Source organism: Nilaparvata lugens, chromosome 14 (assembly GCF_014356525.2).
Source record: "Nilaparvata lugens isolate BPH chromosome 14, ASM1435652v1, whole genome shotgun sequence".
Lineage (NCBI taxonomy): Eukaryota > Metazoa > Arthropoda > Insecta > Hemiptera > Delphacidae > Nilaparvata > Nilaparvata lugens.
In genome coordinates this window covers 17,679,639-17,697,059 of record NC_052517.1, presented here as the reverse complement: position 1 = coordinate 17,697,059, position 17,421 = coordinate 17,679,639, and the positions used below count along the sequence as shown (strand labels likewise).

Below are 17,421 nucleotides of genomic sequence, written 5' to 3'. Positions count from 1 at the left end.
TTCACGGGAAAGAATTACATGGACTATCGGCTTGAGATAACAGTAAAATTTGCGACATAAACTCCCTATACCATGGGATATCTACTTACGCTATTGTTTCTCTATGTTAGTATCTTCTCAAGAGCAACGTGTTGCATCCGAAAAGACACACAAGTAGCTTGAATAAATCTATCCATAAGCAACAGTTGTTCATTAGTATCTTCTCAAGAGCAACGTGTTGCATCCGAAAAGACACACAAGTAGCTTAAATAAATATTTCCATAAGCAACAGTTGCTCATTAGTATCTTGTCGAGAGCAACGTGTTGCATTCAAAAAGATACACAAGTAGCTTTAATGTATCTTTCCAAAAGCAACAGTTCTCTTCTGTATATTTTCAAGAGCAACGTGTTGCATCCTGAAAGATACAAAAGTAGCTCTTTGGAGTTACGTTCTTTTAGCACAACACAGCGTATCAGCTGACATTCGTTCAACATGCTCTTTCCATTGATGGTGATACGTTGCAACTCTCTCATTCATGAGGAATCTTTGTGTCTCGGGAGCTTCCTTGGAGGAAGATCTGTAGGGTGCTTCCTCCATCTAGGGATCTAGGGTCTCTGAAGCCTGATTTTTTTTGCAAAACCGTGAATATTACCCCAAGAAGGGGGCGCGACAGTCGAGACCGACGACATTCGAGGCCTACGACCGTAGAGGACTGTTCTCTACGGTCGTAGGCCTCGACTGTCGGGAGTGTACGAAAATTAGAGTGGCTTCAACTGTCGCCTAACGCAGGCGACATTTGAGACCACTTTTTCAGGAGTCCTCTCCCGTCGTAGGTCTCGACTGTCGGGGCTGTACAAAAATTAGAGTGGCCTCAACTGTCGCCTAACGCAGGCGACATTTGAGGCCACTTTTTCAGGTGTCCTCTACCGTCGCTGGCCTCGAATGTCGCTGGTCTCGACTGTCGGGCCTGTACAAAAATTAGAGACTCGCTTGCAGCAGGCGACAGTTGAGGACACATCCTACTGCGATTCCAGACAAAATACATTTTATAATGATTATAACTTCAGATTTGTTGAAAACTAAATAATGGAAACCTCCTTCATAAAAAAAGCATATGAACTTTGAAGATAAATAGTGATTATCCTTGAAGGATTTTCAGAACGATCATCTTTGTGAAGAATTACAGCTAAATCAGTCAAGTATTTCAAGCATGATGAGCTCACATACAAACAGACAGAAAGACAGATACCATCTCGTCTTATAGATGGATAGAAGATAGATAAATATTTGGATTTGTCAATGAAGGAGGCATAATGCAGTAGTAATAGATTCCCATTACTTGAAAATATGTTTAGGGACCATCATCCAAGTACTGGAATGTATATGACTTGACCACCTTTGTTGACGAAACTCAATTGGAGGATGGAAAGATGCTGGTATTTTTATTTTACATGCTGAACTTTCAAAGTTTCAAAGTTACACGAATTTAAAGTTATAAAGAATTTAAAAGTTACAAAATTAATAAGCTTCAGAGAATAGAAAAAGGTTATATACAGTAGTATGATGCTTAGAGTAATGAACAAATTTACCTTTTTATATAATCTAGGAAGTTGATTTGAAAAATCAACAACTTTACATAAACATTCTTCCTTAAAAATATTTTTTACTCTGTTTTTGAGGAGGCGCGACAGTCGAGACCGACGACATTCTAGGCCTACGACCATAGAGGACTGTTTTACAAAAAACAGAGTGTACGAAAATTAGAGTGGCCTCAACTGTCGCCTAACGCAGGCGACAGTTGAGGCCACTCTAATTTTTGTACAGCCCCGACAGTCGAGACCTGCGACGGCAGAGGACTCCTGAAAAAGTGGCCGCAACATAACGCAGGCGACATTTGAGGCCACTTTTTCAGGAGTCCTCTACCGTCGCTGGCCTCGAATGTCGCCGGTCTCTACCGTCGCTGGTCTCGACTGTCGCAGGACTCTTCTGTCGTTTGCCTCGTTTGACATCGACCCCCCACGAATCATACCTTGCCTAAATGCCATTTCAAAGTCACCAAGGTAAAGCTTGTACTGTATATTTTTATACTAAAGAGGATGATTCATAATATAGTTTGCAGTTTATACTCGTTTGTAGCATATATTTTTCTATGATTATACAAAAATAGCTTAGATTTGAATAATTTTAAATTCTGTCTTTATAAATTCTATTAATTTGAACATTCATTAGATGAAACAATATTATGAAGCTGCGATTACACCAAAATTATTAACAAAATATTTATTTCTCCGTCCTTATATATTCTATTAGATTGAACATAACTTATCATTCACATGATGAACATATGTGTTTGTCAAGTTCTGTTCAATCTAATAGAATCTATAGAAGGATTCATTTATTAACAGAATTTTAATGTCTTGTTAATAACTCTGGTGTGAACCCAGCTATAGATTGACAAATACATGTGTTTGCTAGGATCCTTTCAATCTGGTGTAAAAGTGGCTTTAATTTATTGTTATTCACATATTTTTATTTTCTCCACTTTTTTGTGATTCTTTAACACTTTTTCTTCATTTTCAACACCTTTCAACACTTGAATGAAAAAGACCAAGAAATTGTCAAAAAAACACATTTCTATTCATACTTAGAAAGGCCGGTTTCGGTTATTACACCATTGTCAATCTCTGATAAACTCGAGATTCTGAGTTTATCAGAGATTGACAATGGTGTAATAACCGAAACCGGTCTCTCTCCAATTATCAATAAATCTGTGGTTTTTTGACAATTTCTTAGTATTTTTCATTCAATATGAATAATTACCACAGTATCAACTACACAAAAAGTCCTTTCAACACCTTTCAACACTTTTCTGTCTACAGATGGAAATTACTGAGATATTGCAATTATTCAAATGCTAATGAATTAATTATTATTAAACGAAAATCCAAAATAAATGCTGTAAATCACCCCGAAGACTTCTGCTACTGCAAATATTGACAACAGGGTAAACAGCTAGATGGAAATTCCATTTTCCTACAGATACCCTGAAAAGTGACCATTTGTGCACTGATTGCAGGCTGCAAAGAATCACTTTTCCACACTAGTGCGCAAAGTGAGTACTTTGCGTACTCCAGATTTGCAGCATGACAACGCCAAATAGTTAGTAGGTTATATGGAGCACCAGTGCAGCAAAATCAAAATTAAGTTGGTAACAGTGACTGCTGTGGCTGCTATAGTGAGCAGAGGTACAACGAAGCACAACGCGCTAATTATTAAGTAGATATTATAATGGAGGACAACGACAGCACAGCCGCACCCACCCACAGCACACACCACACAGCTGCCCCCCGCCATTCAATCACACATACATTATTCAGGCAATTTTACCCATAATTACCCACTTTTCATATTCAATGGTAACTGTAGGAAAAATTTAATGTGAAATACGTGCGCAAAGTTCGTTTGCTGCACTCAACAAACCATTCCGCCCTCGCCTATGGCTCGGGCGTAAACGTTTCTTTCGATGCAGCAAACTGTCACTTTGCGCACTAGTTGCACAAATAACTATTTCCTACAGTTACGTTGAAAAGTGGCCATTCCTGCACTGATTACAGAATGCAAAGAATCACTTTTCCGCACTAATGCGCAAAGTGATTACTTTGCATACTCCAGATTTGCAGCATGACAATGCAAAATAGTTAGTGGGTTATATGGAGCACCAGTGCAGCAAAATCAAAATGAAGTTGGTAACAGTGACTGTGGTGCACGTTATAATAATATTAAGGACATCGTGTACAGCCACCACATCAGTGCCACAGCCGCCCCTTCATTCATTTACTACTACATTATTCAATTTGACAATAAATTCAGGTTTTTATTAATAACAGCATCACACGCACAAACATTTGATGGATTTCAGCCATCATTTTACCCATAATTACCCACTTTTCATATTCAATGGTAACTGTAGGAAAAATTTAATGTGAAATACGTGCGCAAAGTTCCTCTGCTGCACTGAACAAACCATTCCGCCCTCGCGTACGGCTCGGGCGTAAACGTTTCTTTCGGTGCAGCAAACTGTCACTTTGCACAAAAACTATTTTCAATGTTTTACTTCCACATTTTCGACTCTTTTTCTCATATTTTTCACATTTTTTTTTGTCTATTTCAGGTCAGTAAAATCGGAGTGTTCAGTTGCGGTCCAAGACCTCTGACAAAAAGTATCATGTCAGCCTGTGAAGAAGTCAACAAAGGGCGAAAGTTACCATATTTCATTCATCATTTCGAAAATTTCGGATAAACTTCCTCTGAGATTCACGTAAATCTGTCAGCATGCCTTATGGGATAACATCACTGCTTCCCATTCAAAATATGCTGACAGATAAAGTGGATCTCACTGTACAAAAACCTATAAAGAAACAAACTGTGTTTTTCAGTTAATTTCTGAATCTTGTATTGTATTGTTTCCTAATTTGTTCAATTATTCTGGTTCCATAATAGGCTACTTTGAAAATTTTTCCACTTGTATTTTCACAGTATTTATTACTTGAACTTGTAACTATTCTCTACTTGGAATATTTCTTTCACTATTAACATTGATTGTTATTTTTCTTGAGTAGATACTTTTAGTTTCTTTCTATTTTCAAGCTCTATTATTGCTACTTTCGATTTATTCCGCTTGTACATTCACACATGTAATTTCTTCTTCATCTTCTTTTCTCTTCTTCTTCTTCTCCTCCTTCTCCTCTTCTCTCCCACTCCTCCATCTCCTCTTTCTCCACCTCTTCCTCCTCCTCTACTTACTCATCCTCTTTTTACTCCTCTTTCTCCTTCTCCTTCTCCTCCTCCTGCACCCCTCCCCCTTCTACTCCTCCTCCTCATTTTTTATTCATCTTAGTTCTCTCTATCTGAATCTCTCCTCTGAAACTGATGTACTTAATTTAAGAAAAATTACCATAATAATATTGTGATTTATCATTAAAATTTGTAAATAAATTTTGATTTGAATCAAAAAACATTATCCTAGTTTTAGAATAATTGCCAAATTATTTGATAGAATATAATTTCTTGGGACGTATTTCTATTTCTATACTTTCTAGATTTTGTCATCCATATTCAACTCTGTTTATGATTATCGACGTTTTCTCCCATGTTCTCTCTCACTCTTTCTCTCTCTCTCTTGGGTTGTGTGGCAGAGAGGACCAGGAGTCCTAACTCCGCCCTAATGGAGGCATGTAATCAATCAATCAATCTCTCTCTCTTGCCCTAACTTCGCCCTACTAGGTTTTTTTTTATAAAAGCAGCTAACTAATCAATCAGTCTCTCTCACTCCCACTCTCTCTCTATCTCTCCCTCACTCTCTCTTCCCTTCTTTGTAAAATTCTAATTTGATCTTCTGTTTTGTACTTTTTCGTTCTTCTTCTTCTTTTTCTTCTTCTTCTTCTTCTTCTTCTTCTTCTTCTTCTTCTTCTTCTCCTCCTTCTCCTCCTTCTTCTTCTCCACCTCCTTCTTCTTATTCTTAATTATTTAACGTAAAAGCTAAATTATTCCAACTGTATTACTATAATCATGATTCTTGAAATACAAGAAGTCAATAATATTCTTCCATAGAGGTAAATCTCTTCATAGCCTAATTTTCTCTCCTAAATTTATCCATGTTCCATTAACATAATTTTAGTATTAATTTATTTATTCTTCATCTTCATCTTCATTATATTTCCATCTCTATTATCCTACTACATTCTGTTATAGTTCCATCTCATTTTAATTTAATGAAAATTTATTCTACTTTTTGAGCTTATATATTAGGCTTAAAAAAATCAATGTTTACCGAATACCGTGCTATGTAATAATGTAGTTGAAAAATACAATAAATTTTATTTTGATTTTAGATGTGTTTCTTTATTACAAAATACTAACAACAACTGTTTAATAAAAATCTGGTGTGGCCCACTCACACAACTTTCCTTGCCGTTATGAAAATTGATCACCTGACGCTAGTGTTCACGCGCATCTCAAGTCTACTATTCAATGATCTGAGCCAGTTGGTGACAGGACAATAACGCTGGAGACACAAGAGGTCTGCTATCTCTCCATAGTGAATGATTTAATAGAATCAACAGTTGCCAACAGTTTCCAATTAAATAAACACATATTCTCGAATTCCAAGCTTATTTTAAATTTTAGGTGAAAATGTTACTGAACATTAATTGTAGAGATTTTCATGCTCAATCTTTTCCACCTGGAAGTTTTTGTTTTAATTGTATCTGAAGCCTGATATTTGGGAATCTAAAATCAAACTTCGCATAGATGGGGCAGAGCTCCTGGAATTTTCACAGATATGGGACTTGTGAGAGTTGATAGAACTTATCAACGACTATTCAAGGTATAAATTTGATCAAAATCGTTGGAGCCATTTTCGAGAAAATCGCGAAAAACCCTGTTTTTCGCCATTTTGGCCGCCATATTTAATTGAATTTGGTCGAAATTGTTCGTGTCGGATCCTTATAGGGGAAGGACCTTAAGTTCTAAATTACAAGTCATTCCGTTAATTGGGAGATGAGATATCGTGTACACACACACACACACACACACACACACACACACACACACACACACACACACACACATACACACACACACACACACACACACAGACCAACACCCAAAAATCATGTTTTTGGACTCAGGGGACCTTGAAACGTATAGAAATTTGGAAATTGGGATACCTTAACTTTTTCGGAAAGCAATACTTTCCTTACCTATGGTAATAGGGCAAGATCCCTAAGATAATAGATACAAATGGAAATCGTTCTATAGAGAGGTTCACGTTATAATGGCAGTGTTCGATTAGCAATTGTATTGCTATCCTTGTCTATCATTCAACAAAGCGGATAGCGTTATCTCTTTCTCGCTTTGCTCTGTTGCCAGATCGTCTTTCAACAATGTAGATTTAATAATTAATTAACAAAATATTTCTTATTAATTATGAAATTTCATTATGAGGTAATTGAAAAATATAATTTCTAGCTTGATAAAATATAATTGATTATTTTGAACGAGAATGAACAGTTAATTCAACATCAATAAACCTGTATCAGCTACCGTATATAGAAGTATATAGAAAGCATTGACAAGACAGACAATCGGCAACATTGTTGTCCTATGTTTCTCCACTGCCATCATAACGTGGATTTTACTATAATTACATTTAAATACTTTCGTAACAGTAATAGAACGAGCGTAAGCGAGTTCTCACTTTCGACTTACTGAAGGCCAAAGTCGCTCTCCTGTTCTACAATAAATTCAGAAAAAATTGAGAGAGACAGAAAGAGGGCAAAAAGAAGTGTGATAAAGGAAGACAGAAAGAGGAATTAGAACAGCCAAGAAAGACCCTCCAACTAATACCCAATGTAGACGAGAATAAACAGTTAATATTACATCAATAAACCAGTATCAGTTACGCTCCATAGAAGGTATTGACAAGACAGAGAATCGGCAATGTTGTTCTCCTATCTTTATCCACTGTCATTATAACATGGACTTTACTATAGTTACATTTGAGTACTTTTAACGAGCGTAAGCTAGTTCTCACTTTTGACTTACTGAAGGCCAAAGTCGTTGTCCGTCTGTTTGTATGTTCTACAATAACTTCAGAAAGAATTAATCAATCAGCTTCATATTTTGAAAACGTATTTTTCGAACCTTTTTACAGGTCAAGTTCGTTGGACAACGAAATTGACTCACTCCTTTGTCCTTTTTCAGGATATAACAGATAACAGTGGAAGTGCATACAAAAAAAATTGTATGATTCATATTTTTTTAAGTTTATATAATTGACCGAGCGAAGTGAGGTCTAAGACTCAAGTAGACGGTTTGGCATTTCTCTTAACGAATGTTTATATGTTGTGCATTTACGGCGAAACGCGGTAATAGATTTTCATGAAATTTGACAGGGATCCCGGTCCATTTTCGATACCTAACAATCCCGGGATTTTTCAGCGTCAATCCCGGGATTTTCGGGATTTTAAATCTGAAATTGTGAATCATATTTTTCCAAAAACAATTCAATATGGAATTTATTTACGGTGATGAATATGAGTTTTTATAACTAATTTATTGTTCTAATTGTAAAGTGTTTAAATAATTTATTCTACAGGCACAGTCTACAGTTGCATATACATAATAATGATTGTATACTGTGCTCTTACTTGATTGTATACTGGCTTAATAGAATTCGCATTATCAGTTCGCATAATAGGCAGAATGGTTGTTGATCGATTGTTATGTCTCTACACTTGTTTCTGTTTACACAGCACCACAATTACCAGTCTAGACGGCGCAATATTTGCAATAGTGCTGATGGCATTTCCTTGAAATGCATTCCGAACTTTGAAAAGACTTCAGAAATCAGAAATAAAAAAGCACTATTCACTCTCTGTCCAATTATTTCTCTCCTATTCTCTTTCTCTATCATAAGTAGAATATATAGTTGAAGTAAATATTATAGTTGGCTCTACGAAATTTAATTTAATAGTGTAGTGGTTCAGCTTTCGCGTTGTTTGGTCGGTATGGCGTTAACGGTCTTACAAGAAGTATTCTATCTTATTATTAATATTATTAATTCAAGTGATATTAATTGACTTTACAGTATTTGAAGTAATTATAGTGTGAGCTCTATCCCGTCCTGATGTAGGATAGAAATGCTTTTGTTCTACATAAAAAGACTCTGATTAGTTATCTTGCTTTCCTCAGTTCTCACTATCATCTAGGTTACAGCAAATTTAAGGTAGGACATGAAATAAAACAGTTACTCCTAATCTTGAAAACATTATTTTATAGAAATAGAATGTTCAATTTTAATATTATCCCAAGTATTTTTTTTTCATTTTAATGATAGCCTCTCCCTCTATAAAGAGCCCTTTTTCATCTCCACACACTGTTACTGAACATGTAATTGAGGAGGAATGATTGGTTAAAAATGCATGAAACTGATTTTTGCCAATCCCGGGATCAGTCCCGGGATCCTGGGATTGATATTGGATAATCCTGAAATACCGGGATTGGAAATCAGTCCCGGGATTGACATCCCTAATTGCGCGTCGACGTATGTACAAGGTTTTTGGAAATTTTGCATTTCAAGGATGATAAAAGGAAAAAGGAGCCTCCTTCATACGCCAATATTAGAATAAAAATCAGACTATAGAATTATTCATAATAAATCAGCTGACAAGTGATTACACAGATGTGTGGAGAAGCCAGTCTATTGCTGTATTTCCATAAGGTCTATAGTTTCAATCAGGTACTTGTGGATGAGAATACTGCGTGAGGTCTACTGTTCACAGAACTACTAGTTGATACAATAAGTACATTATCAAAATAATAGGGAGAGGAAAAAATATGGTACCCGTGTGCTATTCCTCTCCCAAATTCAGATAAGGTTACACATAGTCCCAAATAGGTTAAGTCTTGTAGTTGTTCACTTTACAACATTTTCAGTCCTTCATTATTTTCACAAAGTAGTTTTTTTAATTTAGTTGCTTCAAAACCAAACATAGAAGAAATATCTCATATTATTATCACTAAAATGGGAAATATTCACATATTAAAGAAATATTATTTTTTTACTTTGTATCGAAATCTTGTATCACATGACCACCTTCGCTTTAAAAAAAAAAATGAATTTAGATTCATATGAGGGACAAATATGTTGAAACGACAGAGTAATTTTTAATTTAAAAAAAGATCCACAATGAAACCTACTGTGAAATTATTCTTGTAAAAGAAAATGTTTTGCTGTTTTCATAATTTTCACCAACTCTGCATAATTAAAAGTTGCGGGTATCAAAGATTACAATACAACAGTTCTTGAGCGAGTTCTTTAACCCAGGGGGTCACTAGTATATTCACTCTCTCTTTCCTTATAAACTAGTATTTATAAAAAAAATATAAATAAAACATAGTATTTTAGCAGTGAAAAATATGAATAAATAGATAAATAAATAGTGGTTCTGTCAACAGTAGACCTCGCGCAGTTATAGACCGCCTCCTTGTCCATCAGAGTCGTCGTGTCGGCGAGATATCGGTGTGAAAACGGCTAATGGCTGTTGGGGTTGGTGTATTAAATGCTAACATCAAAAGCTAATATCCTTCAAGACATACTGGCAACAGGACAACCCGAGTTCAAAGCAGAGAAAGTTCGAGAGAAAATACTATGTTATTTTAGTTATTAATTGCATGCGTTATTGCAATAGTTCATTAAATAGTGCATTAAAATCGCATTCAATGAGCCATGCAATTTATAGTCTACACAGCAGCTGATTTTTTTTACCAAGTTACATTGAAAAATTGAATTGCATGCGTCATGGCATGCAATTTATAATCAACTCGACAGCTGATTCATGATGAATAATTCTATAGTCTGATTTTTACTCTAATATTGTCGTATGAAGGAGGCTCCTTTTTCCTTTATATTATCCTTGAAATGCAAAATTTCCAAAAACCTCGTATATACGTCGACGCGCAATTAAAAAAGGAACATACCTGTCAAATTTCATGGAAATCTATTACCGCGTTTCGCCGTAAATGCGCAAATATAAACATATATACATTTAAACATTAAGAGAAATGCCAAACCGTCGACTGGAATCTTAAGGTGCGTACAGATATACGCACCGCGAACATTAGCAATTCACTTTTAATCAAGAAGACTATATCTGTATTTTTACAGAAACGGTATAAGATATAGATATAAAAAGCTTGGCATCAGCTGATTAAAAGTGAATTGCTGATGTTGGTGGCGCGTAAATCTGTACGCACCTTTAGACCTCACTTCGCTCGGTCAATAACACCAATTTTTATAATTTTCATTAACTCTGTATAGTTGAAAGTTGTGGGTATCAAAGTTTACAATACAACAGTTCTTGAGCGAGTTCTCCAACCCAGGGGGTCACTGTTATATTCACTTTCTGTCACTTTCCTTATAAATAACACAAATAACTTTTCTTTCAATAAATTCTCACAGCTAGAAATGTATGCAACTGTTGTAGACTGATCACCCTACCCCCACCCTTATCTGCGCAGTAGATATGCGCGCTGTGCCTTATGGGTAGAGTGCGAGCGCTTTTCGAGTCAGTAGTGTTTCAGACGTGGTCGAGGTTATATCTCTACGCCGGTTCTCCTCAAATTCGGTTAGTTTACGTGATATAACCTGTCTAAAATTTTTGTTTTTTTGTTGAAACCTCATAGCTAGATTTGGAAGGGTATGTGATATAATATCATGAGAGTTTTCTAAAAGTGGTAACCTATTTTTATTGTAGAGAATATGGACATTGGTTTAGTTACTGTTAACTTCGGATTTTCTTAAGATTATTTATTCATGGGATATTTCAGCTAAATTTGATAAGGTATGTTTCTATGGAGACTCATAGTCTTTGAAGAATTATTTTGCAATTATCAGCACAAAATTCTCTCAGTAAGAAATTACTCAGTAACAAAGGTTATTCAAAGTATTTGATAACTTTTTACAATAATTCTGAATTTAATTCTCAAATACTGTATATTAATTTCTAGTTATTGAATACAGTAGATTTATATAGTTATTTTGTAATTATCAGCACAAATCTCATACACAAGTTTTAGATTGAGTAATGAAGGTTATTCAAATTTAACTGATAACTTTTTTCAATAATTCTGAATTTAATTCTCAAATATATTAATTTCTAGCTATTGAATACACTTATTATGACGAGGCTTCTTTCTACTTCCCTTGCCCTATTATCATAGGTAAGAAAAGTATTGCTTTCCGAAAGATTTAATGTACCCCAAATTCAAGTTTTGTATGAGTTTCAAGATCCCCTGAGTCCAAAAACATTATTTTTTCAATAATATCTATTTATTTATTAATACATTGATAGATACAATATAATTCTCAACTATGAATGATTGAGAGAGGAACAGCAGGCTTAAAGCCCAAAACTGTTCCTTTCCTAAATTTAGATAGAAATTGTCCAAAAATGGGTTATGTTTATCACTCAATAAGTTTTGTCCAATTTTGAGTCCAAAATGTATAAATATAAGAATATATTTAATATAAATTAAAACAGGAGACACACGACATAGATAGATCAAATAAAACACTTAAGAAACAAACATTATAATCGGAAATTTTTGAAAAGCTGTGCTCTCTTCTTCATCCAAGTAGGGAGTAGTAAAACTAGTAGTTCTGTGAAGAGTAGACCTCACGCAGTATTCTCATCCACAAGTACCTGATTGAAACTATAGACCTTATGGAAATACAGCAATAGACTGGCTTCTCCACACATCTGTGTAATCACTTGTCAGCTGATTTATGATGAATAATTCTATAGTCCGATTTTTTACTCTAATATTGGCGTATGAAGGAGGCTCCTTTTTCCTTTTATATTATCCTTGAAATGCAAAATTTCCAAAAACCTTGTATATACGTCGACGCATAATTAAAAAAGGAGCATACCTGTCAAATTTCATAAAAATCTATTACCGAGTTTCGCCGTAAATGCGCAACATATAAACATTTAAACATTAAGAGAAATGCCAAACCGTCGACTTTAATCTTAGACCTCACTTCGCTCGGTCAAAAATATTTATAAAAATATATTGAGTAAGGATTAGTTCTCAAATATTTGATGCAAGACTACGAACTTGAAATCCTCATTTACATTATAAATTATAAATAAATGAATGAATAAATAAATAAATAAGTAATGAGCTTTATCGACATTATTTACAGAACAAAAGCTTCTCATACGAGGTAAAACATTATAGATTATTGTTAAATACAAGAAATATTTTTTCAAATAAAAATAATCATCAAAATACAATAGTTTTTTATTACAATAGATTTTACGTACATAATATAATTCATATACAATAATAATTTCAACTTGAAAATGACCTATGGTCGAAACTTTTCAAAGTTAAATATTTTAACGTTTTTAATAAAGGGTACAACAAGTTTTTATATTGTTTTTATTAATTTGAACTAATGTAGCCCATATAAATGGAATGATTTTAAAATAATAGTATTTTTTCTCGTTGAAAAAATGTTGAGTTTGATTTCAAAATATGTGATCTAATTAGTGAGTGATTATAACTGTGTTAACTTGAGAACGATTTGAGTTCTCAAAGTGATATCGTGTGATTTTTCAAGACGTTGATGTCAGATTTATCTACGGATACTTCAAGATAAATTATTGGAGTGGTAAGTACATAATATGATTCACCTTCAAATAAACTATTCATTTCATGTTTCTATGCAATTCTAAAGGTGCGTACAGATATACACGCCGCGAACATGAACAATTCACTTTTAATCAGCTGATTATATCTGTATTTTTACAGAAACGGTAAGATACAGATATAAGAAGCTTGGCATCAGCTGATTAAAAGTGAATTGCTCATGTTCGCGGCGCGTATATCTATACGCACCTTAATGTATTTTCATTTATTTATTGATTGAAAGATTCTTCAGTTATTAGTGATTAGCAGGTAACCCGTGCTCCGCAAGGGTCTATTTTAAAACTTGACAAACTGAAAACTTGACCGAGTGGGATCGAGTAAAAATAAAGGAGATGATCACCTGAAATACACTAGTAGTTCTGTGAACAGTAGACCTCGCGCAGTTATAAACCACAGCCTCCTCTTATACTGTCCATCAGAGTAAATCCTGTCTGTATGTCGTGTCGGCGAGATATCGGTGTGAAAACGGCTAATGGCTGTTGGGGTTGGTGTATCAGAAACGCTAACATCAAAAGCTAATCTTCTTCAAGACATACTGGCAACAGGACAGCCCGAGTTCAAAGCAGAGAAAGTTCCAGAGACAATTCTATGTTATTTTAGTTATTAATTGCATGCGTTATTGCACGCAATCAATAGTTCATTTGATAGTGCATAAAAATTGCATTCAATGAGGCATGCGATACAAAGCAGCTGATTTTTAACAAAGTTAGCATGCAATTTATAATCAACTCGACAGCTGATTTATGATGAATAATTCTATAGTCTGATTTTTACTCCAATATTGGCTTATGAAGGAGGCTTTTTTTTCCTTTTATATTATCCTTGAAATGCAAAATTTCCAAAAACCTCGTATATACGTTGACGCGCAATTAAAAAAGGAACATACCTGTCAAATTTCATGAAAATCTATTACCGCGTTTCGCCGTAAATGCGCAAATATAAACATATATACATTTAAACATTAAGAGAAATGCCAAACCGTCGACTGGAATCTTAAGGTGCGTACAGATATACGCACCGCGAACATGAGCAATTCACTTTCAATCAAGAAGACTATATCTGTATTTTTACAGAAACGGTATAAGATATTTATAGATATAAAAAGCTTGGCATCAGCTGATTAAAAGTGAATTGCTCATGTTGGGGGCATGAGGCATGCGATTAATAGTCTACAAAGCAGCTGGTGATTTTTTACCAAGTTACATCGACATATTGAATTGAATGCGTCAAGGCATGCAATTTATAATCCACTCGACAGCTGATTCATGATTATTAATTCTATAGTCTGATTTTTACTTTAAAATTGGGGTATGAAGGAGGCTCTTCTTTCCCTTTATATTATCCTTGAAATGCAAAATTTCCAAAAACCTTGTATATACGTTGACGCGCAATTAAAAGATGAACATACCTGTCAAATTTCATGAAAATCTTTTACCGCGTTTCGCCATAAATGCGCAACATATGAACATTTAAACATTCAAACATTAAGAGAAATGCCAAACCATCGACTTGAATCTTAGACCTCACTTCGCTCGGTTAAATAGTTGGAAGATTATGAATATTTCTATTAGTAGACCTAGATATTTTAATGTGTATGATATTGTAATAAGGGCTTGTGACAAAACTGAACATCTGTTCAGAAAAATATAAAATGTTGAAATGTTTCAACATAAATTGATTAAAACCTGGACTATTGGTAATCAGCTATACCTCATCTTCTCAACTATTTGCTAATTTGAAATTTTAGACAACTAGTAGGAATCTCGTGCTCTGCAAGGGTCTATTTAAATACTTGACAAACTGAAAAGTTGACCGAGTGGAATCTTGAAGAATTGAAAATAGGTCTATAACTATCTTCGATTCATTAAGAATCAATATGCAAAATGTCAAGTTAATGAGTTGAGTAGTTGAGACGTGATGATGCGTCATTCGTGAATTTCCTATCCCCTACATGTAAAAGCCAGTTCTTTCCTTTATAATAGTAAAAGAAGTATGCATGTATATATGTTTTAAATAATATATGTTTTTACACTCACCATTATAATAATACAGTCCTAAAATAATGGAGAATGAAGAGAAAAACAAGTGTTATTACCCTGATGTCCTTTATGCATTTTGCAGTTTAAAAATCTGGTGTGGCGCACTCACACAACTTTCCTTGCCGTTATGAAAATTGATCACCTGACGCTAGTGTTCCCGCGCATCTCAAGTCTACTATTCAGTGATTTGAGCCAGCTGGTGACAGGTAATAACGCTGGAGACACACATGAGGTCTGCTATCTCTTCATAGTGAATGATTTAATAGAATCAACAATAATTTTCAATTGAATAACCACATTTACTCGAATTTAAAGCTTATTTTCAATTTTAGGTGAAAATGTTACTGAACATTAATTGTAGAGATTTTCATGCTCAATCTACTCCACTTGATTGTTTTTGTTTCAATTGTATCTGAAGCCTGATAATTGGGATTCTATCTGCATTGATGGGGCGGAGCTCCTGAAATTTTTACAGATATGGGACTTGTGGCAGTTGATAGAGCTTATCTATGACTATTTCAGGTATGAATTTGATGAAAATCGTTGGAGCCGATTCCGAGAAAATCACGAAAAACCCTGTATTCGACATCATTTTTGCCATTTTAGCCGCCATCTTGGATTGCATTTGATCGAAATTGTTCGTGTCGGATACTTATATCGTAAGGACCTTAAGTTCCAAATTTCAAGTCATTCCGTTAATTGGGAGATGAGATATCGTGTACACAGACGCAAATAGACTCATACACACACACACACACACACACATACACACACACACATACAGACCAATACCCAAAAACCACTTTTTTGGACTCAGGGGACCTTGAAAACGTATAGAAATTTAGAAATTGGGGTACCTTAATTTTTTTCGGAAAGCAATACTTTCCTTACTTATGGTAATAGGGCAAGGAAAGTAAAAATAATAAAGAATCTAATTCGATTGTTGGAAACATAACCGTAACTGATGATTGATTTAACGAGCGTGAGAAGTTCATGCTTATGACTAGAGGCTAGAGAGATTGACCGTTATTTTGTATGTTTGATGATAACTCTTGATTGCTATCATCAATCAACATTTTTCCAACACCGTTTTGTTCTCTTCCTCCTATTTTCCCTGACAATAATATTTTTATCTCCATTCTATTTATTAATTACTTAGCAGGTAGCCCGTGCTCCGCAAGGGTCTATTTTGAAACTTGAAAAACTGAAAACTTGACCGAGAGGAATCTTGAAGAATTGAAAATAGGCCTTTAACCATCCTCGGTAATTTGAGAATCTCTATGCAAAATTTCAAGTTAATGAGTTGAGTAGTTGAGACGTGATGATGCGTCATAAGTGAATTTCCTATCCCCTACCTGTATAAGTCAGTTCTTTCCTTCTATTATAATATAGATAGATAATGCGTTAATCGTTGATATTTCCCATTCTGAACATGTATAAGCCTATTCCTTCCTCGTGATATTTTAGATTGAATAATTTTTAGAAGGATCAGGTGCTGTACTTTCAGATCAATTTTTTTAGTGTCGCAGCGAAGCACGGGTACCTGACAGTTTTGAATAAATGGGATGAATATAATGTAGAATATGACTTGAACTATGTAACATTGTAAAAAAATATTATATGTTGAATATTTTTAGAAGGATTAGTAGCTATACATTCAGTTTTTTTAGTGTCGTACCGAAGCACGGGTACCCGACTTTTGAATAAATGTGATGAATAATGTAATGTAGAAAATTGAATATAATGTAGAATATGACTTCAACTATGTAACATTGTAAATAAATATTATATGTTGAATTTTTTTAGAAGAATCAGTAGCTATACATTCAGTTTTTTTAGTATCGTATCGAAGCACGGGTACCCGACAGTTTTGAATAAATGTGATGAATAATGTAATGTAGAATATGACTTGAACTATGGACAATATGCTTCCACGATAAATGATGACTTGACAACAGAAAGTGTATTAATCGTAGAAATTTGATATTTTTCAATTATTCAGCTATATTGGATTATCATTGACGACATACATCTCATTAATTATTGAGAATAAGCTATTATTTGTTCAAGCATATTCTTTAGGAATGAATTAGAACTATAGTAAGGTTCACGTTATAAAGGCAC

The 17,421-nt window shown here is 34.5% G+C and overlaps 1 protein-coding gene across 1 annotated transcript in view; it reads left to right on the top strand.

The window, feature by feature from the left end:
* LOC111058714 (dual oxidase) overlaps nt 1-4,542 on the top strand; it is a 41,031-nt gene extending 36,489 nt beyond the window's left edge. The window contains 1 exon segment of the mRNA XM_039440981.1: nt 4,152-4,542. Within this exon segment, the coding sequence (XP_039296915.1) occupies nt 4,152-4,280 (129 nt within the window). The 3' untranslated portion in view covers nt 4,281-4,542.
* The last annotated feature ends 12,879 nt before the right edge of the window (nt 4,543-17,421 follow it).